Source organism: Pongo abelii, chromosome 19 (genome assembly GCF_028885655.2).
Source record: "Pongo abelii isolate AG06213 chromosome 19, NHGRI_mPonAbe1-v2.0_pri, whole genome shotgun sequence".
Lineage (NCBI taxonomy): Eukaryota > Metazoa > Chordata > Mammalia > Primates > Hominidae > Pongo > Pongo abelii.
Window position 1 is genome coordinate 78,752,262 of NC_072004.2, and position 27,127 is coordinate 78,779,388.

At 38.6% G+C, this 27,127-nt stretch overlaps 1 protein-coding gene across 6 annotated transcripts in view; it reads left to right on the top strand.

Moving 5' to 3' along the window:
* The window catches only part of TANC2 (tetratricopeptide repeat, ankyrin repeat and coiled-coil containing 2), a 486,030-nt gene that overhangs the window by 356,641 nt on the left and 102,262 nt on the right, over positions 1-27,127 (top strand). For all 6 annotated transcript variants that reach the window (XM_054537237.2, XM_054537241.2, XM_024234406.3 and 3 more), the window contains 2 exons: positions 13,991-14,272; positions 18,490-18,623. In XM_054537237.2, coding sequence (XP_054393212.1) covers positions 13,991-14,272; positions 18,490-18,623 — 416 coding nt within the window. The remainder of the gene's footprint in view (positions 1-13,990; positions 14,273-18,489; positions 18,624-27,127) is intronic.

Here is a 27,127-nt window from a genome sequence, read left to right on the forward strand (position 1 = left end):
AATGTTTTTCCATTTGTTTGTGTCCTTTCTTACTTCCTTGAGCAGTGGTTTGTAGTTCTCCTTGAAGAGGTCCTTCACATCCCTTGTTAGCTATATTCCTAGGTATTTTATTCTCTTTGTAGTGATTGTGAATGGGAGTTCATCCATGATTTGGCTCTCTGCTTGTCTAATGTTGGTGTATAGGAATGCTTGTGGGTTTTGCACATTGCTTTTGTATCCTGAGACTTTGTTGAAGTTGCTTATCAGCTTCAGGAGTTTTTGGGTGGAGATGATGGGGTTTTCTAAATATAGAATCATGTCATCTGCAAACAGACAGTTTGGCTTCCTCTCTTCCTATGTGAATACGCTTTATTTCTTTCTCTTGCCTGATTGCCCTGGCCAAAACTTCCAATACTGTGTTGAATAGGAGTAGTGAGAGGGCATCCTTGTCTTGTGCCGATTTTCAAAGGGAATGCTTCCAGCTTTTGCCCATTCAGTATGATATCAGCTGTGGGTTTGTCATAAATAGCTCTTGTTATTTTGAGATATGTTCCATCAATACCTAGTTTATTGAGAGATTGTAACATGAAGGGATATTGAATTTTATCAAAGACCTTTTCTGCATCTGTTGAGATGATCATGTGGTTTTTGTCATTGGTTCTGTTTATGTGATAGATTATGTTTATTGATTTGCATATGCTGAATCAGCCTTGCATCCCAGGGATGAAGCCCACTTGATTGTGGTGGGTAAGCTTTTTGATGTGCTGCTGGATTTGGTTTGCCAGTATTTTATTGAGGATTTTCGCATTGATGTTCATCAGGGGTATTGGCCTAAAGTTTTCTTTTTTTGTTGTGTCTCTGCCAGGTTTTGGTATAAGGATGATGCTGGCCTCATAAAATGAGTAAGGGAGGAGTCCCTCCTTTTCAATTGTTTGGAATAGTTTGAGAAGGAATGGTACCAGCTCCTCTTTGTACCTCTGGTAGAATTCGGCTGTGAATCCATCTGGTCCTGGACTTTTTTCAGTTGGTAGACTCTTAATTACTACCTCAATTTCAGAACTTGTTACTGGTCTATTCAGGGATTCAGCTTCTTCCTGGTTCAGCCTTGGGAGGGTGTATGTGTCCAGGAATTTATCCATTTCTTCTAGATTTTGTAGTTTATTTGCATAGAGGTGTTTATACTATTCTCTGGTGGTAGTTTGTATTTCTGTGGGGTTAGTGGTGATATCCCTTTTATCATTTTTTATTGTGTCTATTTGATTCTTCTCTCTTTTCTTCTTTATTAGTCTTGCTAGCAGTCTATCTATTTTGTTAATTTTTACAAAAACCAGCTCCTGGATTCATTGATTGTTTCAAGGGTTTTTCTTGTCTCTATACTCTTCACTTCTGCTCTGATCTTAGTTATTTCTTGTCTTCTGCTAGCTTTTAGATTTGTTTGCTCTTGCTTCTCTAGCTCTTTTAATTGTGATGTTAGGGTATCAATTTGAGATCTTTCTGGCTTTCTGATGTGGGCATTTAGTACTATAAATTTCCCTCTTAACACTGCTTTTGCTGTGTCCTAGAGATTCTGGTAAGTTGTGTCTTTGTTCTCGTTGGTTTCAGAGAACTTCTTGATTTCTGCCTTAATTTCATTATTTACCCAGGAGTCATTCAGGAGCAAGTTGTTCAATTTCCTGTAGTTGTTTGGTTTTCAGTGAGTTTCTTAATCCTGAGTTCTAATTTGATTGCACTGTGGTCTGAGAAATTGTCTTTTATTATTTCAGTTATTTTGCATTTGCTGAGGAGTGTTTTACTTCCAATTATGTGGTTGATTTTAGAATAAGTGCCATGTGGCACTGAGAAGAATGTATATTCTGTTGATTTGGGGTGGAGAGTTCTGTAGATGTCTATCACGTCCACTTGATCCAGAGCTGAGTTCCAAGTCCTGAATATCCTTGTTAATTTTCTGTCTCGTTGATCTGTCTAATATTGACAATGGGGTGTTGAAGTCTCCCACTATTATTGTGTGGGAATCTAAGTCTCTTTTTGTGGGTCTCTAAGAATTTGTTTTATGAATCTGGATGCTCCTGTATTGGGTGCATATGTATTTAGGATAGCTCTTATTGTTGAATTGATCCCTTTACCATTATGTAATGCCCCCTTTGTCTTTTTTGATCTTTGTTGGTTTAAAGTCTGTTTCGTCAAAGACTAGGGTTGCAACCCCTGCTTTCCTTTTTTTTTTTTTTTTCTTTCCATTTGCTTGGTAAATTTTCCTCCATCCCTTTATTTTGAGCCTATGTGTTTCTTTGCATGTGAGATGGGTCTCCTGAATACAGCACACCGATGGGTCTTGACTCTTTATCCAATTTGCCAGTCTGTGTCAGGTTTTTTGTTTTGTTTTGAGATGGAGTCTTGCTCTGTTGCCCAGGCTGGAGTGCAGTGACATGATCTCAGCTCACTGCAACCTCTACCTCCCAGGTTCAAGGGATCCTCCTGCCTCAGCCCTCCTAGTAGCTGGGATTACAGGCATGTGCCACCATGCCTGGCTAATTTTTGTATTTTTAGTAGAGACAGTTTTGCCATGTTGGCCAGGCTGGTCTTGAACTCCTGACCTCAGGTCATCCACCTGCCTCAGCCTCCTAAAGGGCTGGGATTATAGGAATGAGCTACTGTGCCCAGTCATCTGTGTCTTTTAATTGGGGCATTTAGTCCATTTACATTTAAGGTTAATATTGTTATGTGTGAATTTGATCCTATCATCATGATGCTATCTGGTTATCTCACACACTAGTTGATGCAGTTTCTTTGTGGTGTCATGGTGTCATTGGTCTTATATTTTGGTGTGTTTTTTGCAGTAGCTGGTACTGCATATTTAGTGGCATATTTAGTAGCTGGTACTTTCCATATTTAGTGCTTCCTTCAGGAGCTCTTGCAAGGCAGGCCTGGTGGTGACAAAATCCCTCAGCATTTGCTTATCTGGAAAGGATTTTATTTCTCCTTTGTTTGTGAAGCTTAGTTTGGCTAGATATGAAATCCTGGGTTGAAAATTCTTTAAGAATGTTGAATATTGGCCCCCACTGTCTTCTGGCTTGTAGGGTTTCTGCTGAGAGGTCTGCTGTTAGTCTCATGGGCTTCCCTTTGTAGGTGACCTGGCCTTTCTCTCTGGCTGCCCTTAACATTTCTTCCTTCATTTCAACCTTGGAGAATCTGATGATTATGTGTCTTGGGGTTGATCGTCTCGTGGAGTATCTTACTGGGGTTCTCTGTATTTCTTGAATTTGAATGTTGGCCTGTCTTGCTAGGTTGGGGAGGTTCTCCTGGATAATATCCTGAAGTGTGTTTTCCAACTTGGTTCCATTTTCCTCCTCTCTTTCAGGTACTCCAGTCAATCACAGATTTGGTCTTTTTACATAGTCCCATACTTCTTGGAGGTTTTTTCGTTCCTTTTCATTCTTTTTTTGTCTAATCTTGTCTGCGTGCCTTATTTCAACAAGATGGTCTGGATATCCTTTCTTCTGCTTGGTCGATTCAGTTATTGATTCTTGTGTATGCTTCACGAAGTTCTCGTGCTGTGTTTTTCAGCTCCATCAGGTCATTTATGTTCCTCTCTAAACTGGTTATTCTAGTTAGCAGCTCCTATAAACTTTATCAAGGTTCTTAGCTTCTTTGCATTGGGTTAGAACATGCTACTTTAGCTTAGCGGAGTTTATTACCCACCTTCTGAAGCCCACTTCTGTCAATTCGTCCATCTCATCCTTCATCCAGTTCTGCGCCCTTGCAGGAGAGGCGTTGCGATCATTTGGAGGAGAAGAGGCACTCTGGCCTTTTGAGTTTTCAGCATTTATCATTGATTCTTTCTCATCTTCATGAGTCTGTCTGGTATTGATCTTTGAGGCTGCTGACCCTTGGATGGGGTTTTTGTGGGTATCTTGTTGTTGATGCTGTTGTTGCTTTCTGTTTGTTTGTTTTTCTTGCAATGGTCAGGTCCCTCTTCTGTAGGGCTGCTGCAGTTTGCTGGGGGTTCACTTCAGGCCCTATTCATCTGCTTCACTCCTGTGTCTGGAGTTGTCACTCGAGGAGGCTGGAGAGCAGCAAAGATGGGTGCCTGCTCCTTCCTCTGGGATCTCTGACCTCAAGGGGCACTGACCTGATGCCAGTAGGAACGCTTCTGTATAGGGTGTCTGACAACCCCTGTTGGAGATTCTCAACCAGTTGGGTGGCACGGGGAGCAGGACCTGTTTATTAACAAAGCACTTTGACTGTCCCTTGGTGGACGGGGGTGCTTTGCTGGGTAGGGGGCCTTGTCTGGACTCCCTGGATTCCTCAGAACTATGCAGGAGCAAAGACTAAGTCTGCTGGTCCATGGAGCCTGCGGCCACCCCTCCGCCTAGGGACTCAGGCCGAGGGAGGTTAGAGTTCTATCCCCGAGTACCTGGCTGGAGTTGTTGGAGTTCCTGCAGGGAGGCCCCGCCCAGTGAGGAGGGATGGGTCAGGCCTGAAGAGGCACTCTGTCTGCGGTCTGCCACAGCCAGTGTGTTCAGCTGTGGAGGACACCTCTTGGGACCAAGCCATCCAGCCTCCCTTGCTCCAGCAGGGGAAAGCACAGCCTGGAGCTATAGAGATGGCTGCCGCCCATCCCCTGCCCAGGGAGCTTAGTGTGTTAGGCAGCTATCAGTCCTACTGTTCGCTGTTTCCCCTTCCCCAAGGAGCTCAGATGGCTTAGACAGCAGGCAGCTGCAGCTGTGGTGCTGGTCACCGCCCCTGCTACCGCCAGGAGCTTGGCAGGCTTAAGCACATTCTAGCTGAGTGGCTGTTGAGAATCTGTGCGGCTCCGTGGTTGGGACCCTAGGCCCTGTTGGTGTGGGCTCACCAGTAGGATCTTCCGATCCATGGGTTACACAGTTCCGTGGAAAAAACATGTTTTCCCAGGCTGGGTAGCATACTCACTCACTGCCTACCTTGGCTGGGGGTGACTCCTCTGCCCTGTGTGGCTCTCAGGTGGGTCGCTGTACCACACCGCTCTTCCTTCCTCTCTGCGGGTCACACCAGCCACATAGTCAGTTCCGATGACGGAACCTGGGTACCTCGGTTGCCAGTGCAGGATTCACACAGTGTTATGGTTGTTTTCAATGGGAGCCTCTGATCGCTTCTGCTTCTAGTCAGCCATCTTGGCCCCACCCGCTATGATTTCCCTTTTTTCTTCTGTCTTTCACGTGTAGTCTGTATTTAAAACTGTGCTAGACGTTATCCTTTCTCTAAGAGTTTGCAATCTGGTTGGAAAAACAATATTTAAAATGTTAATAAGTAGTGTAAGTCAGCGTATAATTAAGCACTAAATTATATGGAGTAAACTTAGTTTGGGAAGAGGAAAATAAATGAGGACTAGATTGATTAAGGAAGATACTATGAAGAAGATGAAAATTAACCTTGACCGTAATATATGGACATGGTATGAAGAGAAGAAGAGGGGCATTTCAGATCAAAGGGACAACCTGCACTAAGGCACAGGAACTGGATTGGAGCAGTTTGTCAGAGTACTCTGTGAAGACTGCCTTGTCTGCCTCAGATAGCACATGGTGGCAGGCTGTGAGGCGTGGACACGACAGAATTGAGCCATGTTACAGAGAGCCGTCAGAACCTGGAGAGGAGCTTAGCTTAGATGTGATGCAGCAGAAAACTGCACCTTCGGAGGCGCTAGAAGGGAATGACATAATGCAGTCATTGTAATAAAGAATGGGTCTGGCATAATATCCAAAACGGAGTAACTGAGGCAGGAAGTAAGGGAAGCCAGGTAGGAAGCAAGGAGCGTAAATGTAGCAAAAGCCTGAGCTAGGTGGGAGCAGTTGGAAACGAACAGAGGTGACTGATATAAGAGATCTTTCTAAGGAAAAATGTGTAAGACTTGAAGACAGACTGGGATTGCTTGGTTAAGTTTACTTCTTAAATAGCAGGGACTTTCATTTTAATTATACTCAGGATGTTTGTGATATAATGACACCCTGATATAATAACAAAATAACTTCACTCATCTCCTCTACTAATACATAAAAATTATTTTAATAAAACTCTCTTGATTCCCTTCTTCAATATTCATTCATTCAACAAATATTTACTGAGCCTTTACTATGCACCCCAGACTATGTACTGATACAATGATGGTTCCTGCCTTCATAGAGCTTGCATTCTAGTTACGAAGACAGGAATAAGCAAGAAAACAAAAGAATAAATATTGTTAGATTGTAATATGTGATAAGAACATAAAATAATTAGTATTTTTGATAAATTCTCCAAGAGAAACAAATAAGCCCTCTGGCTAAAAGAAAATTATGGGGGCCGGGCATGGTGGCTCACACATGTAATCCCAGCACTTTGGGAGGCCAAGGTAAGATCACTTGAGGCCAGGAGTTCAAAACCAGCCTAAGCAACATAGCAAGACCCCATTTCTACACAAAGTTTTTTAAAAATAGTCACGTATGGTGGGACATGCCTGTAGTCCCAGCTACTTGGGAGGCTAAGGCGGGAGGATTGCTTGAGCCCAGGAATTTGAGGCTGCAGTGAGCTATGATTGCCTCTCCAGCCTGTGCAACAGAACAAGACCATGTCTCTTAAAAAAAAAAAATGATGAGCAGTAGGGAAACCAACTTTAAAAGCTTATCAGGGGAAGCCCGTCTAACATAGTAGCATTTACGCTGAAACAAGAAACTGGAAGGCCAGAAGAGCTGGGGCATAGACTGAGGGGGAAGTGATGTGAGATGCCTGCAGGGGTAGGTAGGCAGGGTCCAAATCATCTAGAGCCTTGAGCACTATGGGAGGGATTTTGATTTTATTCTAAATGCAATAAAGAACCACTGGAGGATTTTGTGTAGGGGAGTGATACGGTCCTTTTATCATCAGACAGGCCCAGTGCCAGCACTGGTCATTCCAGCCTCAGTCCGGGTAGCAATAGGAGTAGTCGATAAGAATGACCCTTTCTTTTCTAGAAAACTAACACTACTTTGTTAATTCTTATTTTATGAGCTCCTTACTCTTCTCACCCTGCTGCTCTTTCCTATGTTAGCAAGTGCTTATATCAATTCATGTAAGTTTCCTTCCCCCGATGTAATCTAAAAATAATTATCGGCTAACTTGTCTAAGATATTCAGACCTTCATCCTACACATATTCCTCATTTCAGTGGCCTACATAAAATAAAGGCCTTAAATAAAATAAAGAGGATTTCTGCTACATTTTTATATTCTATAGAATTCAAACTCAGAGTTTCAGGGCTTGTATGAGTATAGAACTGTCACGTAATCACAGAAGAATATTGGTGTGGTTCTTTGATTTTCTATAGAGATTAATTCAGTGAACAATTTTGTTTAATGCAGTTGAAATTTAAATTTGGGCATACTCTGATGTATCCAGAGTTTGTTGTTGTTGTTGTTGTTATTTTTGAGACGGAGTCTCGCTCTGTCGCCCAGGCTGGAGTGCAGCGGCGCGATCTCGGCTCACTGCAACCTCTGCCTCCCGGGTTCACACCATTCTCCTGCCTCAGCCTCCCGAATAGCTGGGACTACAGGCACCCGCCGCCATGTCCAGCTAATTTTTTGTATTTTTAGTAGAGACGGGGTTTCATCGTGTTAGCCAGGTTGGTCTCAATCTCCTGACCTCGTGATCAGCCCGCCTCGGCCTCCCAAAGTGCTGGGATTACAGGGGTGAGCCACGGTGCCCAACCTGTATCCAGAGTTTTAATCCTTTCCTCCCAGATGTTGAGGAAATTATATCTCTAATTCATATTTAGTGGGGGAAGGCCTTTACATAACAGGAAGAAAGCAGGAAAGCTATTTCTATCCCATGGTAAATTTATTCATATATTTTAATTTTGGTGCTCTTCAGCTCCATAATCCCTCAGACTTGAAACTGTGGAAAAATCTTTGGCTTCTTCCCCTCCCTATCCCTCTACATCTAGTTTTTTGACAGGTCCTACATATTTCTTCACTCTTTCCAGTTTCATTGGTGTCTCCCTTGTTCAGGCCTTCATCACATTTTCTGGGACTATTATAGTGAGTAGTCTTCAGGGTATCTCCAGTCTGTCTTCCCTCTCCAGTGAGCCTACCCTATTATTAGGTCCACTTCAATGGGTCATCACTGCCTGTCACTCAAAGGAAATATAAACCAAGTACTCAGTCTGACATTCAGACTGTCCTGGCAGAAATAGCCAATTTTATATATTTATATATTTTTTGATTTTTAAAATCATTCTATAATAGCTACAACAGTTAAAATTTTAAACTACATATACTTTGTTTTCATTTTCTAAAAATCTATACACAATAAAAGTGGGAGAGAGATAGCCAGGATATACATGCTTGTGTGTTTCAATTGATGTAGTTTAATTAGTTGTTGGATTTGGCAGTAGTTATATTCACCCATGCATGACAGAATAATTTGTGATTGTGATAAAATATTTGCTTATTTTGTCTTTGGGTAAAATAACAACCAATTCATTTTGCAGCTTTTTAAAAAATAGCTAATATTCCTATTGAAAAATTTTTTTAAAAAAATTATAATTAAAGATATAATTAATCATATCATACCTTCACTATTTTTGTTTTGGAGTATTGTTAGCTTCCATCTGTATATACTGTAAATTGTAATCATAATATATATTGTTTTTTATTCTACTGTTTTACTAAATTTTATTTCATAAATACTTCCACATTTCCATGATTCTGGAAAATATTGCTTTCTATTTTAATATCTATGTAATTTTTGGTAGATATACCATAGTTTACTAAATCACCTTTACTAACACCATACATGCTGCAAAAAATATGAGTGTGTGTATGTGTGTATGTGTGAGTATGTGTGTGTTTGCACTTTTCTTATGAATCATTTCCTTAGAATAAGTTCCCAGAACAGGATTTTAAGGTCAAATTGGCATTTGCAAAATGTCAGTTCTCTAAAAGTTGGACACATTTACAGTGCTACCAGTAACTGAAGAAACTAATATTTTTTCAAAAGATGGTTTTGAATATGATTACATACCAAAAAACCCTATTTTTTTCTAATGGTAGATACAGTTTGCTTTAATTTGTATTTATTTGGTTATGTCAAAGATAAACATTTTTAAATGTTTGCTTTCTAAATTGTGTGAATTATCTGGGTTTTTAAAATATGACATTAAAACTAAATTATTGTTTTCAAATGTGTAATATATATCTGCTAAGATGAAATAATTATCTGTCTTTGGTTTAAGAAGTTTTATGGTTATTTCAAGAAATCCATTTAATGAAACTTAAATGGAGCATTTTCTGATTAACTGTCAGAACTGAATGAATAAAATCGAAAAGATTTCTTATGGTAAATTTCAAACTAATTCTGGAAATTATTTTTGAAACTATGTATTTTTCAAAATCTATTGAAAAAATAAGAATAATGATGGGAGACTCACAATTAACTAATACATAATAACAACTAAATCAGCGTGACACTGACGCAGTAGTAGACTTACAGATAGGTGGAACAAACTAGATAACTTAAAAACAAACCCAATATAAATAAGATAAAGTAAGCATTACAAATTGGTGATAATTTAAATTGTCACTGGTAAAATTTGTTAACCCTTTGGGGGAAAAAAAAAAGTTAGATCTTTACTCTATACCAGACTCAAAAAAGCACTAGAAAAAAAAAGTTAATGTTTTTATACTCTTGGATTAAGAGGGAACTTTCAAAGAACAACACTAAAGGCAGAACCCATAAAGAAAAAGACTGACAAGTTTGGTGACATAAACTGTTTCAACATTTATAAATTAAAATAGAAGGAAGAGGCTAGGTTTGGTGGCTCACACAGTAATCTCAGCACTTTGGGAGGCCAAGGCGGGTGGATCACTTAAGGTCAGGAGTTCGAGACCAGCCTGGCCGACACGGTGAAACCCCATCTCTACTAAAGATACAAAAATTAGCCTGGTGTCATTGCACACGCCTGTAGTCCCAGCTACTCAGGAGGCTGAGGCAGGAGAATCACTTGAACCTGGGAGGCAGAGATTGCAGTGAGCCAAGATTGCGCCACTGCACTCCAGCCAGGGCAACAAAGCAGGATTCCATCTCAAAAAAAGAAAAATATTATTTCTAAAATAAAAGGAAGAAAGAAAATTTTTAAAGGCAAAGAACTGAAAAAATTATTTGCAAAAAGTAAATATGAAAGGCAAAAGATTAATGTCCTCAGGGTTAAAAATGTTCTCACAAATTCAGTAAGACAAATGCAGGCATTCCAATAGAAATGTGAGTAAAAGCCATGAACAGGCAATTCACAAAAGAATTCAGATAGCCAATACACGTTTTTAAAAAATCACCTTTCACACACACAAATTACTTTTCATACTCAAAATAATTAAACACAATGAGATGCCATTCTTAACTAGATTAACAAAGATAAAGAATAATAATACCACCCCATGATGATGAGACTGAGAGGGATGTGATCATTTTCATGCAACCAAGATAATCTTTCTGGAGAGCAATTTGGTAAGGTGTATCAAAAACACAACCCATTGACCCAGAAATTTCACTTCTAGCATTTTGTTTCAAGAAAAATAAGGCAGGTGTGCCAAGGTGAATATACAATGATGTGTATTGTACCACTGCTTGTGGTACTGCTTTTCGTGAGAGGAACTAGAGCATAGTAGATAAGATTCAGATTGGTAAAAGACCTTAGGCAAATAACTTAATCTCTTTTTGCCTTTGTTTTATCTATAAAATGAAAGTAGTAATAACTATCATCAGACTGTTGTGCCAGTTAGCATGCTTAGAAATAGTTTCTGGTATATAGTAAAGGCTGTTTCATTGTTAGCTGTGATTATAACAGTGGAAAACCAAAATAATCTAAACATACAACAATAAGATATTTTTTAAATAACTTATGATTTAGTTATATAATGGAAGAGTCTACACATATTAAAAATGATAATATAGATTTATGTTTTATCATGTAGAGAAATGTTCACATTACATTGCTAAGTAAAAAAAGTAAGTGATGAAACAGTATATATAGTATGATCCCATTTTTGTTTTTAAAATAAGTATATATGGTACAGGCAAAACTCAGAATACATGCTAATAGCATTTCTCTCTAGCTAATGGAAACACAATTATGATTTTATCTACTATCCCTAAGTTTTCTGTAGTGAAAATATATTGAATAAGAATATAGTAAAAGCCAAATAGAGGAAACAGTTGGGCAGTTTCTCAGAAAAGTGAACCTAAGAGTTTCCATATGAACCAGACGTTTCACTCCTAGATATATAGCCAAGAGGATTGAAAACATATGTTCACATAAAAGTTGTACATGAATGTTCATAGCAGCATTAATCAGCCAAAAAGTGGAAGCAGCCCAAATGTGTATTAACTGATAAGCAAAATATGGTATATCTGTACAATGGAATATTATTCAGCAATAAAGTAATGAATTATATTAAGCCAAGTAAAAGAAGTCAGAAGTAAAAGGCCACATACTCTATGATTCTGTTTATATGAAATGTCCAGAATAGACAAACCTTTACAGGCAAAGTAGATTACTGGTTGCCAGGGACTGGGAGGAATGAGGATTGGGAATGACAGCTAATAGATATAGGATTTCTTTGGGGGTGATGAAGGTATTCAGGGATAGATAGTGGTGATGGTTGCAGAACTTAGTGAATATACTAAAAACCACTGAATTGTATATTTTAAAAGAGTGAATTTTATGGTTTGTGAATTATATCAGTAAAATAGTGTTTAAATAAATAGAATCTATTAGCTATAAGACACTAGATTTTAAAAGGATTTTTGGCAAACTAAAGTTAATTTTTCATCAAATTCTAATAATTATAGGTATGGATTTTAAAAGAGTGGTTTTTTTGTTCTACCAAAAAGACATATGCATGCATATGTTCATCAAAGCACTAGTGACAGTAGCAAAGACATGGAATCTCTGTAGGTGCCCATCAGTGGTGGATAGGATAAAGAAAATGTGGTGCATATACACCATGGAATACTATATAGCCATAAAAAAGAATGGAATCATGTCCTTTGCAGCATCATGGATGCAGCTAAAGGTCGTTATCCTAAGTGAATTAACACAGGAAGGAACAAAAAAACAAATTCTTCATGTCCTCACTTATAAGTGGGAGCTAAACAATGAGTACTCATGGCTCATTGACATAAAGATGGTAACAGTAGACACTGGGGACTGCTAGACGGGGAAAGAAGATGGGGCAAGGGTCAAAAAACTATTAGGTACTATGCTTAGTACCTGAGGGACAGAATCATTCGTACCCCAAACCTCAGCATCATGCACTATACCCAGATAACAAATCTGTACGTGTGCCCCCTTGAATCTAAAATAAAAGTTGAAATTATTAATAAATACAAGAGTAAATTTTGTTACAGAAATGTGAATCAGGGAATTATAAGTGACCCTGTAGCTTTATCTCCACAGCTTCCCCTAACCTCCTACAACCCCGCTTTAGTTAATGAAAACTTTGGGCATTTTGTTTCTGTTGTCAGAATTTGGCTTTATATTTTAAATTATTTGCACTGCTTTTGGAAATTTTATCCTTTTTTAAATGCTCGGTTATTCTAGTGGCTTTCAGGCAGTTTTAAATGAGAGTACACACATGTATGTGTGTGTGTGTCTGTGTTTTCTCAAGTAAGCCACCATCTCTGTATCCCACCTTGTGGTGTTTAAGTGGTTCAAGTATGTTCTAGAGTAACGTATGAAGTATAAATTATCTCATTTTCCCCTTTGTGATTTCTCTTTCTCCTCTTTCCATCCCTTTCCCGCTCCTGGCCTTTCTTGTGCTCCAAAATATTTGAAAAATGGAGTTAGAGTGTAATACCTTATTTTTAATTAGTTCTTCCCTTAAGCATTTTTTGAGCACCTAGTATATATCAAGGCACTGTGCTAAGGTTAAAGAAACAAAAATGAAATACCTGGTTTCAGACAGATAAAGTGATACATCTTAGAGCTGCTCTGGGAACAGTTTAGGAAGCCGTTTAACCCAGATATGGACCATCAGGCAGGACTTCCTTTTACCATCAATATAATTAGTAGATCTTCTTTTAAAGCACGTCACATCAATTCTGCATTTTTAGAAAACTGTTGATAGTATATAGTTTATTCTTGGCCCTTAGCACACCCCATAATTATATAAGCACAGAAAAAAATCTTGAGAAAAACAGTGTGGATCTATCCCCAAGATAGATGTATAAGCCAAAAATTATTTTTTAATTGGCATCAATATTAAGCAGTACAGGCGCAGAGACACTGAGTGAAGGCCTGCTTTCTGCTCGACTGCTTAGAATGTTTAAGATCTTTTAAACCATCAGAGCTTTTAGTGGCCTTGCTTCCCCTAATAATAATATCTACTAGATTTTAAAAAATACTAGCATGAACTTAAAGGAATTACTATTCTCATTGGTGTTTTTAAAGAAACAAACAAGCCTCTCTATACTGCTTTCTTCAGGACTGATTTTCAACTGATATGTACTGGTATAGCCATATTGGTTGTGAAATATTGAAATATGTTCTTACTGGTTAGTAAAGAGCTGCTATGGTAAGCTGTCTAGATGCCCCGCCACAGCCTGGCCTTTGCAACAGGAACTTCACTCCTGCACCTCTCCACAATCCAACAATTAAAAGGTTATCCCGTGGCATAGCAGGAGGCCTTTAGGACCCTTCTTCTTCACTAGGCTTGCATCCGTACTGATTGCTGGTGCTTGGGCCGTCCCTTCCCTGTAATAATTTTGAATATCATCCCAACTTTCGGACTGATCAAGTAAATCGTTACTGTTTTATCATTGTTTGTGTTCTGCAATTTACAGTATCAATTAGCTCTAGCTCACCTGTGTTGCTTATCTGTGTAGAATCAACATTCACGATTGCATTATTTCTGAATAAGCCTAGGATGCCATCATATGATAACTCAAGTCCCTAAACCACACTGCATTTTTTTCTCTGTTTCTCTCAATGTTGACAGTTTGACCTAAGTTTTGCATTCTCTTGTTCCTTTCAGTTCGCTTTGCACCTTATAGGCCTCCAGATATCTCCTTGAAGCCTCTGCTCTTTGAAGTGCCCAGCATCACTACGGAGTCAGTGTTTGTTGGCCGAGATTGGGTTTTCCACGAAATAGATGCTCAACTTCAAAGTTCAAATGCCAGCGTGAACCAAGGAGTAGTGATTGTGGGAAACATTGGATTCGGCAAAACTGCCATCATCTCCAGACTGGTGGCCCTCAGCTGCCATGGTACGAGGATGAGACAGATCGCCTCAGACAGCCCACATGCCTCCCCCAAACGTACGTATTCCTTTTTAAAGAACTCCCTGTTTCATTGGCACTGAAGTTTTTCTGACATATTTATATTGGGTCGTATATCCTTTTATTTTCTCCTCTGCAAAACCTGACTTCCACGTGAGGACTATTCATTCAGAGTTGAGAGAAAGATTGTAATACTCTATTTACATCTAACCCACATACCCAATAGTCACCTAAGCGTGACTGAAGAAGAACCTTTCTCGTGGAATAAATTATGACTCTTCCATGCCAGCTGTATGATTGGGCTGTCCTCTAGATAACGACCACAGCAATTGCCCGTAGAGCGATTTGCATTCATCACTGTCGGATTTTGCTCAGTCTGTGCCCAGTTCTTCTTGTTATTTGCCAGCACAGTCTGTTTGCATCCTTCATTTCTTTGCTGTTGGCATCAGTGTTGCACTGCTTGGACTTGAGCTTCGTCGTGTCCTTGAAGGGGTTCTCCTGCTTCCTTGTGAAAAGGTGCTAAGCTCTCATATGTATTCAGGCTTCTTTCATCACAAGCAGGGGGCAGCCCAGTAATCACCACCAGGATCTTACTGATTTGTTTTTAAAACACTCATATGGTACTTACTGTGTGCCAGATACTCTCTTAAGTTTTTTACAAATATTAATTCATCACATGCTGTTACCAGCTCGATGAGGTTGTCTTCATTTCACAGGTAAGTAATCTGAGGCCCAGAGAGGTTAAGTAAGTTCTCCTAGGTTTTACAGCCAATAAATGGTAGAACTAAGCAGTCTGGTTTCAGAGGCCATTCTACTATCCATTTTACTATGCTGCCTCTCCTTACTGGTGAAACTCACTTGAGTAAAGAAAATAAATAGAAATGTATCAGTGTTCTTCTTATACATACTACATGTATAGAACCAGTTTACCTGGTTTCTGTCAGTTAGAAGAGAACAAAAAAAGAAACTATTGCTCTGTTAGTCCAAATCAATAATCTAGCCCACCACAGACTTTCAGACTGCAACCACTAGAAATGGTTTGTGTGAGATGATAGTAGTTACAGGGTCTAGCACAGTGCTGGAAACTTAACAGGAACTCACTGAAGACCCTCCAAACTTATTGACTTCCTATTGAAGCTAGTTAACAGCCTTGTATCATTAAGGAGGCAGATGGCCTCTGATAAACTTATGGATGTCTAACATGTGGAAGAACTGGTGTCTTGGAAGAAAACTGAATCAAAATACCTCTTTACCAGGGTGTGGTAAGAATTGGTATGGAAGAATTCTTTTCTTCAGAGGAATATAATGCTTAGTTTCTAAATGAAGCTCTTCTGAGGTAGATTGCCATAGTACTGTGGGAGTCAGGAACCCAGGGTTTGTGCCCCAACACTCAAATTGACTAGACTTTGTGAACTTGAAATTTTACTTGAATTTTTTAGAGCTCAGTTTTCTTATTTGTAAAACGAAGAAGTGTGACTAATTGATCTTTCAGAATTGTCTCTGCTAAAATTTTGATTCTGAGAACACGTCTTCATGGTTAAAAGTAACTTTCCACACTATTCCAGTGTTTTCCTTTGAGTGTTTAAGTATTTATCACTCCAAACTGCTGTTTATCTGAGTAGTTCAAGTGGCTTGCAATTTGAGTGTGTCAGAAAGGAAACCAGAAAGCTCAAGCTCTCTGTGACTCCTCTGTATATAAGAGTTGCAGATAACAGAATGGTAGAATCATGCATGACAGAAAATAAATCCCAAGGACAAGAAGAGTTGCTTTCACAGAAAGCAGAGGTACCTGCGGATCTCTCTATGAGCCTGGGGGAGCAAGAGTTTATAGAAAACAGCCCATGTGCTCCCCAAAGCAGAGATTCTTTAAAGGTAGTTCACTAGGTTATTCTCTAACATCCATTACCTTCAGGAGAATCTCCAGAAACACCAAGACACTCCCCATTCATGAGATAAACATCCATTGTTGAGACTGTAGATTTGGCCTGACAGTTAACTTTCAGAATTTGAAAGGAGTTAAGAGAGCTAAATATGCGGTTCTATATGTCAGAATTACTCAGAACCAATGTTACCTTATACAAAATAATTTTTGTTACAATTTATTGATGGCCAAACTATATTCTACCAGTGCCATCTTAACCAATAGAAGGGTCAAGAATAAGTGACTGATAGAATGCAAGCTATTTTTTGGCACAAATCTGTTACCTATATGAACTGGTGTTGGATATGTTACTGGCAGCAGCAGAAGTTTTTTCACTAATAAGAATAAGAATGATGTCTGTATATGGAGGATTGGCCTAATTTTTTACAGAATTTAACTTATATTAAGCTTGGATGGGTCATTTGGAACCTCACTGGCTTTCTTAATCCTTGGGTAATGATACCAATTAATAGTTGTAGTGATAATAAAAAATCATGGGAAATCATTGGAGTTCCCAACTTCTTTCTCTGCATCATCTGTCATTCTTTCTTCTGCCCCTGTCTTCTTTCTGTTTGGTGTTCAGAAAATACTAGAAATAAAAGCTGAGCACTACTGCTGTGGAAGATAGGAGCAGTTTAGCCTGCAGTACTGCCTTGCTTGGCTGTCCTTCCCCCACAGAAACTCAGTCCCCCAGCCCGCCCCACTCCTTGTCATTGCCCTGGAAAGGTATAGAAAAGCTGTCAAGGCAGGCACTAGCCTGTCATCCTGCTTTCCACCTACTCTCCCAAACCTGACACCCCCATCAGTCTCCACCACCACCACCACCATTATCCACACCCCCAACACACACGCACACAAAGAACAAAAATATTTTGTGAAAACAGACCTGTTGTATAATTCAGAATTATTACATTAACTACAGGTATTCTCAGTATAGTAGTTGGGGAAGCTCTAATACAAGACTGCATGTTTCTATCACTAAAAGTCTCAATGTAGTTATTATTTGAATTTGACATTTGCCAACAGCTGCCAACCCCCAAACAGCTGTTAAGTAAATAAATCCTACCGTTCCTACTCTGTTCATTTCAGAAGTCTCTTTTGCCAATGTGCTATGCACATTGACTACTGCCTACCTATTAACTTTTATTTCTACTGTTGTCTGAATACCAGACAGAAAGTAAGGTGTTTAGACAAAAAGGAGGGCATTTCCAAAAGGAAATAGCTAGAAAGACAGAGGGCATTTGGACAGTAATTACCCACAAAATCAAATACCAGATAAAGGGGAATAGAGTAGGGGAAGGAAGTGAACAGCAGAAATAATACAGTAACATACAATCACTGAACTTCACCTCAACCCAAATGTCACACATTCCTTGAGGCTTTTTTCACTGCCATCCTCCGTGCCCACCCCCTGCAGTTATCCAGAACTGTATCCAGTGACCGAGAAATTTGCTGCACCAGTTAGATGAAAGAAGCCTAAATTCACTCCTGCTGGTGGGGAGTTAAATGAGGACTACTTTTTCCTATTCTTACTTCTTTTCAATCACTATTGGCCATCAAATAACAACTTCTAATATTTACTTTGGTATCTATTTTTAAAGTATGATCTTATTCATAAATATAGCCTATAATTTCTACTAGTAACAATAAATTTTCTAAATAACAAGAACAAATTGAATTTTTTAAAAAATCTTAAAACAGTTTTATTGAGCTATAACTCACATACCATGCAATTCACCCATTTAAAGCGTTCAACTCAGTATTTTTAGTATAATTCACAGGGTTGTACAGCAATCACCATAATCTAACTTTAGGCCATTTTCATCCCCTTAAAAGAAGCTCATGCCTGTTAGCAGTCAATCCTCATTCTCCTCTTAACCCTCTATTTCCAGCCCTAGGTAACCACGAATTTACTTTCTGTCTCTACAGATTTTTCTATTCTGGGCATTTCGTATAAATAGAATCATACAATATATGGTCCTTTTTTTTTTAACTGACCTCTTTGATTTAGCATAACATTTTCAAGGGTTATCCCCTTTCTAGCATGTATCGGTATCTCATTTCTTTTTGTTGTTAGTAGTCTATTGAATGGGTATTTTGTATTTCATCTATTCATCAGTTGGTGGGCATTCAGGTTGTTTCCACTTTTGGCTATTATGAATCATTCTTCTGTGAATATTTGTGTACAAATTTTTGGGTGGACATGTGTTTTTATTTCTCTTAAGTATATACTAAGGAGCAGAATTGTTAGATCATAGAAGAAATGGAATTTAGCCATTTTTCTTTAAAGTTTTTATGATTATCTGATGCAAACATCTAAATCTTTTTAATCCAGATGTGGATGCCAACAGAGAGCTGCCACTCACACAGCCACCTTCAGCCCACTCATCTATCACCAGTGGAAGCTGCCCAGGAACTCCGGAAATGCGCAGGCGGCAGGAGGAGGCTATGCGAAGACTAGCCTCACAGGTACAATATGATTCCCACGTTGGGGATATGGTAGTTCCATTTTAATATCAAGGAAGCAAAGATAGGGAGACCTTTGGCAAAGTGAACAAAAATACATAAAGCTATACCATGAGAACGTGGAGGAAAGTTTCTCTTTCTTTGCTATTCCTAGAAAAATACTTTATTGTGATGGGATCAGAACCTTAGAGTTGGAAAGACCCTTAGAAAAAAAGTCTTCTAGTGAATAAATAAAGAAGTTGAGACCGAAGTGGGTTAGTTGGTTGGTTTGTTTTGAGACGGAGTTTCGCTCGGTTTCCCGGGCTAGAGTGCAGTGGTGCAATCTCGGCTCACTGCAGCCCCCACTTCCCAGGTTCAAGTGATTCTCGTTCCTCAGCTTCCTGAGTAGCTGTAGCTGGGACTACAGGTGCGTGCCACCACACCAGACTAATTTTTATATTTTTAGTAGAGACGGGGTTTTGCCATGTTGGCCAGGCTTCTCTCAAACCCCTTATCTCAGGTGATCCACCCGCCTCAGCCTCCGAGAGTGCTGGGATTACAGGCGTGAGCCACTGCACCCAACCAGAAGTGGTATGTTTTACCCAACATCAGGGTATAAGTAATCAACAGTTTTAAATTTTCATTCCTAGCTTAAATCTCTTCATGCTATACTACACTGTCCATAATATTTTTTATACATTTGGGTTTGAAATTTCTGTTTTTTTCAAAATAACATAAACGCATAGAAAATCAAATAATGCTCAAAACCAGCAGTGCTCTTCCTCTACCCCACCCATCTTCTCTCCACAGGCAGCCACTTTTACCTCTTAAGGAAGTTTCTCTGATTTTCACCTCTGTATTTCTAAATATTATTCGTATACTGCTAAAATTTTTATTAGTTTACAAATTATCTATTGCTTCTTATTATGGATGATGGGAATTATAGTTGTTTCACCTTCCTTCTTCCTGCCACCATCCCAATACAATTATTGCATGATTTTTGGCTGAATCCATATTATATATAGTATTTTCAGTATTAATACTGTGCAAATACATCACTCTGGAGCCAAGGATAACATTTCCTTCTTGAATGATTTTGTTTTTCCTAGGGGTTTATGAAATGCCTCATTTTAAAATTTGCTTCTTTTTCTTCAAATCTTTGGCTAAGTCATTTCATAACCCTAATGTAGTTTTGTAAAATGTCTGTCAGCACAGTTTTCCACACTTACGAGTTTCATTTTTTACCCTGGAGGCCTCCGTCCTAGAGCCCTCCATCGAGCTCAGTCTGGACCTAGGATACTCTGAAGGCTTACCACCTTGTTCTCCTGGGAGTTCCTGTCGCTTCTCTTTTGTGTTTCATCTCATGTCGTATTCTTTCTCGATTTTATTCTTCATTTTGGTGGAGCATATCTTCCAGTAGCTTCCTAACAAAAAATGCATAGGACATAAATTTTTTGAGACTTACTCTTTCTAAAAGCATCATTATTCTATGCTTATACTTGCTTATTTGTTTGATACAGTATATCATTCCAGGATAAAAATTATTTTTTCTCAATTTTGAAGGCATTGCTCCATTGTCTTGAGCTTCCAATATTGCTATTAAATACTCTGATACTATTCTTATTCCTAATCCTTTATATATACCTTGTTTTCTCTCCAAACGCTTTTAGAATCTTCTTTTTATCACCATTGTTCTTGAGTCTTTTTCATTTATTCTGTTGGCACCTAGCAAGCCCTAGAGATATTCTTTAATTCTGAGTAATGCTTTTGTATTGTGTGTGATGATTTCCTCACCACCACTTCCTCTCTTTTCTCCTTCTACAACTCGTATTAATAAAAAAAATAGATTTCTGGCTGGGTGCAGTGGCTCATGACTATAATCCCAGCACTTTGGGAAGCCAAGGTGGGTGGATCATCTGAGGTCAGGAGTTTGAGACCAGCCTGACCAACATGGCAAAGCCTCATCCCCAAAAAAATACAAAAAGTAGCCAGGTATGGTAGCATGTGCCTGTAGTCCCAGCTACTCAGGAAGCTGAGGCGGGAGAATCCCTTGAACCCAGGAGGTGGAGGTTGCAGCTAGCCGAGATTGTGCCGCTGCACTTTAGCCTGGGCAACAGAGTGAGACTCCATCTCAAAAAAAAAAAATTAGATTTCCTATACTGATATGATACTCTCATTTTCTTAACTTTTCTGTTTTCTATACTTTTGTTTTTTGGTTTTTTAATCTTCCTTGGAGAGATTTCTTCAACATTACTTTCCAATCCTTTTACAAAAATTTTATTTTTGCTCTCATAGTTTTAATTTGTAACAGTTCTTCCTTTTCTCCAGCTGTCTCCTTCTTTTTATAGCATCCTGTTCTTGTTTTATGGATGCAATGTATTCTTTACTTAGGCACTGAAAAACTGATTAGAAGCTTATGTATGTAGAGAGCTTGACCATAGAACATTAAGACAATCCACCCTTTTTTTGAAATGCCCAAAAGTCAGTATTCCTAAGTTTTTTTCCTGGGCTGTTCAAATTCTCTAGCAAAGAATCCTCCAATCTTCTGACTACAGAGTATATGTCTTGGGTGCCAGCATTTTGGAGCTGGGTAGGAAAAGAGGGCTGGGGTTTCACTGTTCACTATCAGACATTTACTTAAGCCTCTTGTTTTTTGTTTTGTGTGTGTGTGTGTGTGTCTTAAGCCCCTTGTTTTCAGTCCTGCACCTGATCTCTACCTTGCTCGATGTGTGGTGTCCCTAAGTCTAGATTCTCTCTTGTTTAATTTCTCTAGTTCTCTTTCCTGTGGGTGTTGGGGAAGGTAGTCACCTGGCTGGGCAGGGCAGGGGTGGGAATCTGGGGCTCTAACTTCTTCTTATATAAACTTCAAATAAATTCTGTGTTTTCAGGTCCCTTCTTCACCCTCCTCTTCCACAGTACCTGGTGTTTCTAATTCCTATGCTTTCCTGAAGTTTTACAGATGGTCTATAATATTGTAAGGTTTAAATTTCTTCATTGAAATACACTCCAGCTCCAAGCCAGAAACAGCATGTTTTCCCAGATACATTATTAATTATCCCCGCTCAATAGTACACCCTCATCTATAAATGGACTTCTGCAAAATCTGAGATTTCCCTCAATTCATTGCTAAGTCATTGTAGCTTTAAAAGACATGTCTGGTTTTTTCTAAATATGTCCTGTGTAAACAGTCTCTATCCTCTTCTTTGGAACAGTTAGAATGCCTGTAATCCCAGCACTTTGGGAGGCCAAGGCGGGCAGATCACGAGGTCAGGAGATCAAGACCATCCTGGCTAACATGGTGAAGCCCCGTCTCTACTAAAAATACAAAAAATTAGCCGGGCATGGTGGCGGGAGCCTGTAGTCCCAGCTACTTGGGAGGCTGAGGCAAGAGAATGGTGTGAACCCAGGAGGCGGAGCTTGCAGTGAGCCGAGATCGTACCACTGCACTCCAGCCTGGGCGACAGAGCGGGACTACGTCTCAAAAAAAAAAAAAAGAACAGACTAAATATCTATCTTAGAAATACACAGATGTTAAAGTGTTTCCAGCACTTCAGTTATTCAGTCATTCAGTTATTCACTTTAGATATACATTTGGAGGACCTATAATCCAGGACTGAAGATAAATCAGTGAACAAAACAGACACAATTCCTGCTGTTATATAGTCCACATTCTCACGAAAGAAAGACAATAAACAAATATATATATAATATGTCAGAAGATGGTAAGTGCTAAGATCACAGAGAATTAATTCTCCTCACTTTGTTACATCTTATTCTTTCTCTCATCAAGAGAAGTCCCAAGATGTTCATGTTCAATATTTGGAAAATGTTACACGTCATAAGTAGGAAATTCATGACTGTTTATACTTATTTGAGGCGTGATTATGTGTTAAATTTCATGATTGTGTCTTCCTTAGGCAAAATATAAATTAATCTAGTTGCACCTAGACGTAGAATACTGTTCAGCTTGTAGCATTGTATCAGAAGTAGCCACTTAGCTTAAAACTGAATGTTATCCCAGTTATTGTGCTACGTGTTACAGTTCAGCTACACAAAAGTGTTCTGTAGATGCATAGAACAGAAGCCTGCAATTTTGCTTCTCACCTGTAGCAAACCAGTAAGCAGAAATTATCTTTTAAATAGGATTTTCAAATTAGTTAATGTTTTGATGAGGTAGACTAACATGAAAATTTAAAGTGTTCTTGAAAAATCTCTCAATTTGACATATTCTTGGTGTCAATTCTTTGTATGTCAGTAATTATCATTGGTATTTCATAACATTCTTGCTCTTTCTTGTGCGTCTAGTTAACTGAGAACACTGGAGAGTTTTTGTCACAACTTTAGAACTATTTCATTTATTGAAGAAATACTTTCCATTTGAAGCAAAGATTTTGATAGGTTGGCATCTCTCGAGTGTGTCTCCACTTAACATTGCATATTTCTTCTAAAGCGTAATCACAGTAGAGGGGCAGGGAGATCTCATTCAAGGCCTTTCCTGGATATGTGAATTTAACTCCAAGAGAAATTTCTCTAGGTTTTGAATCTGTTGTGCCCCTGTGGTAATACACACAAAATTCACGAGACAAGGAGAAGTTGGCCTCCCTTTATGGAAGGCTTAATGTGTGTTATGGCTTAGTGCTATTTACATTGTATTTGCTATATCATTTCTCCATTTTTACCTTAACCCTATGAGGTACATCATTATCTCATTTTACAGATGAAGAAACAGTGACTTCAGTGATTAATTTTTTCAAAGTCATACTGTTAATAAATGGCGAAGTGAGGATTCAGAGTCAGTATCCTCCCCTATAATGTGAATACTATGGTTATCCCCATTTTACAAATGAGGAAACAGAGGCTCTGAGGTTAAATAACTTGCTTGAGACCATAAGCTAGTACATGACTGAGTCAAGATTTAAGCTGAGGCAGGCAAAGTCTATTCTCTTAACCACTGCACGATGCTGCCTATCTAGTGTGGCAGGAAGGATTTTAGTTTAGTGTTATTTTGGAAAATCCATCCATCATTTAATGTGGCTTCACAGCAAGAAAATTATAATGAAGATGTACTTTCAGTCATTTTGCTGACCTAAAATTCTTCTTCAAAAAAGGTTTTTATGCAACTAGAATCTCCCAACACATTAAGCAAGTTGTCACTGACTTAGTCCATAGATTAAGAAGCTAATATATCTGAAATGAGTTCATTAGAGAAAACAGCTAATTTTAAGAAGTGTCACAGAGATACAAAAAGCAAAGGTTTTTTTTCCTAAGGAAATCTATGTAAGAAAAAAATTAAATGTCATCCTTGCCAAGAGACAAGTTCTGTACTATACCAGGGGGTGTCAAATGATCATGGTTCCTGAAATTATTGTGGTCACTATTAAAGCTGTCAGCCAAAGAAGTAGTCATTTCAGTAATCCTTTAATATTGAGCATTTTGAACATAATATGGAAATGTAAGCCAGAAACATGCATACACACACATACATACACAGAAAATGAAAAACAATAATGAAGAATAAGATTTTATTTGTGTTGTAGTGATTATTTTTAAAAATATTTTCATTTAGTATAAATGAGATCCAAACTAAACAACACATACCCCATAGATGATGTTTTATAAAATTTGTCTAGGGCTTTTCTCCTCTAAAAATTAACACTGAAGTTTTACTGTCAGACCCAGATTTCATCTACATTTGGAATACTGAATATGGAAAAACAGCCTTGTTGTTCATTGTTAATTTCTGTGTTGTTTTTATTTTCTACCTCTTCCACTAGAATGGGTCAGTGTTTAAATGTTCACCACCTTATCCCCAGCTCCTACACAATGCGTGGCACATAAATATTTGAATGAAGAAATTCTAGTCAATTCTCTGTACTGAGTAATCTGTCTAAAACATTTGTTTTTTGCTACTTAAAGCCATCAAATAGCTCCTCCTTGCCCTTGAATGAAATCCAAACTCCCTTCTTAAAATATCATAAAAATTGTAATGAAAGGACCTCTCTTTTCCCAGGACCAGTTATTTTAGACTACATAATTCTTTGTGTGGGGTGGGGGATGGGGGGCGGGCAGGGGCAAGGCGGATGTTGTTCTGTCTACTATAGGATATTTAGAAGTGACCTTGACCTCTGTTCTACCAGTAGCACTCCCTCAACCTCTAATTAAGACAACCAGAAACGTCTCCAGAAATTGCCAAACGTTTCCTGGGGAGCAAAACCACTGCCAGTGGAAAACCCTTGCCATGCCCTATCTTCCACCATTCCTCACTCACTTATATGCTAGCCACACTAAAATTGATTTCAGTTCCTTGAAAATAAAAAGCTATATCTTGCCTTAGGGCCTTTGCATACTTTTTTCCCTTGCCTAGAAAACTGCCACACCTTGGTTCACCCCTTGTCCTTCTTCATGTCTCAGCTTAAATATTGCTTCTTCTAAAAAAGCTTTCTCTGGCTCTCCTAAATTACCTTAAGGTGCCCCAGCTCTGTGTTGCCCTAGCACCCTATGTTTCCTCTCTTCTAGTACTTATCACGCTATTATTATTACTTGTTTAATTGCCTCTGTTTTCTGCTAAACTGTGGAGGGCAGACAGGGGTCATAGCTATATTACTCATTATTATAGCTTCAAAACCTAGCACAGTGCCTGATAAACAATGGAAGTTCAATTAATATTTGTGAATGAATGAAAATGTTAGTATTTTCCGTTAGGAAATCTTGGAGTATTCAGCTGGGTACTTATACATGATAGTGGTTCCCAACCAATTTATAAGGTCAATTCAGAATCAGATTCGTGTGTTCCAGGAATTAATCTTGTTTGAGAATCTGGAATTCCACCAATCCTCTGAGACAGAGTTTCATAAACTGTAAATTGAATGTACTTAGACTGTTTATGTTGTGCCAGATCAGCATCTCTAGGAATTCCAGATGAACTAAATAAATTAGCCGCTTTTCTTTAAAATTTGTATTTGTTATCGGCCCTAACCTCCTTTGGCTCAAGTAATCAGTAATGTATAATTGAATAGTAGCAATATACAGGATACAGCTATTTAGATCTAGAATTATAACAAAGATAAACATTATCCTCATCTCAGCTACGGCTAATTAAACAACAGGGCTCTGACTACCAGCCATTGAGGCATACTGTAAAACCTAAATCAAAACGGTGTATTTCTAATATGTGAATAGACAAGTGGAATAGAATAAAAAGTTCAGAATTAGACCCAAGGACATGGGGACACTTGTGTATGATGAAGGCGGTATTTCGGATCATTGGGATAAAGGTGGACTTTTTAATTAAATGGGCTGAGACAACTAAATAACCATATAGATAACTCATATCTCACACCATGCACAAGAATAAGCAAATGGATTAAGGATCTAAATATTTAAAAACGAAACCATGCAACTAATGGAAGAAAACTTAGTAACTTTCTCTTTAACCTTGGTGAAGAGAAAGGCTTTCTGGGATCTAAAGCTAGAAGAATAGAAGAAAAGATTGACAAATTTGGCCACGTGAAAAAATTTTACCAGCCTGGGCAACATAGTGAGACCCTGTTTCTATGAAGAAAAAAAAAATTAGCTGAGCGTAATGGCATGTGCTTATAGTCCCAGCTACTTGGGATGCTGAGGTGGAAGGATTGCTTGAGCCCAAGAGGTTTGGGCTGCAGTGAGCCACAATCATGCCACTGCACTCCAGCCTGGGTGATAGAGTGAGACTCTCAAAAAAAAAAACAACTTTTAATGTTGCATGACCAAAAAAATACCAGAAACAAAGTCAAAAGACAACTGATAAACTGAGAGAAAATATTGACAAAAGAGCTCAAAAGTACAGGCAACAAAAGGAAAAATAGACAAATGGAGTGACATCTAAACTAAAAACCTTTGCACAGCAAAGGAAACAGTTAACAAAGTGAGGAGACAATTCACAGAAGGGGAGAAAATCTTTGCAAACCATACATCTGATAAGGAGTTAATATCTAAAATATAAAAGGAACTCAAACAATTCAATGGCAAAAAACAACCTGATTAAAAATTGGGCAAAGGACCTGAACAGACATTTCTCAAAAGAAGGCATACATGTGGCCAGCAGGTACATGAAAAAATGCTCAGCATAACTAATCATTAAGGAAATGCAAATTAAAACCACATTGAGATATCATCTCACACCAATTAGAATGGCTTTTACCGAAAAGATGAAAGATAAGTGTTGGCAAGGATGTGGAGAAAAGGGCACTCTACGTTGTTGGTGGGAATGTAAATTAGTACAGCCGTTATGGAAAACAGCATGGAGGTTCCTCAAACAACTAAAAATAGAGCTATCATATGATCCAGTAATCCTGCTTCCAAGTATATATCCAAAGAAACTGAAATCAATGTCAAAGGGATACCACACTCCCATGTTCATTGCAGCATCATTTGCAGTAGCCAAGATATGGAACCAAGCTGAATGGATTTTTTAAATGTGTTATTTTTTTAAAAAAGCAGTTTGGAAATTTCTCAAAGAACTTAAAACAGAGTTACTATTCAACCCAACA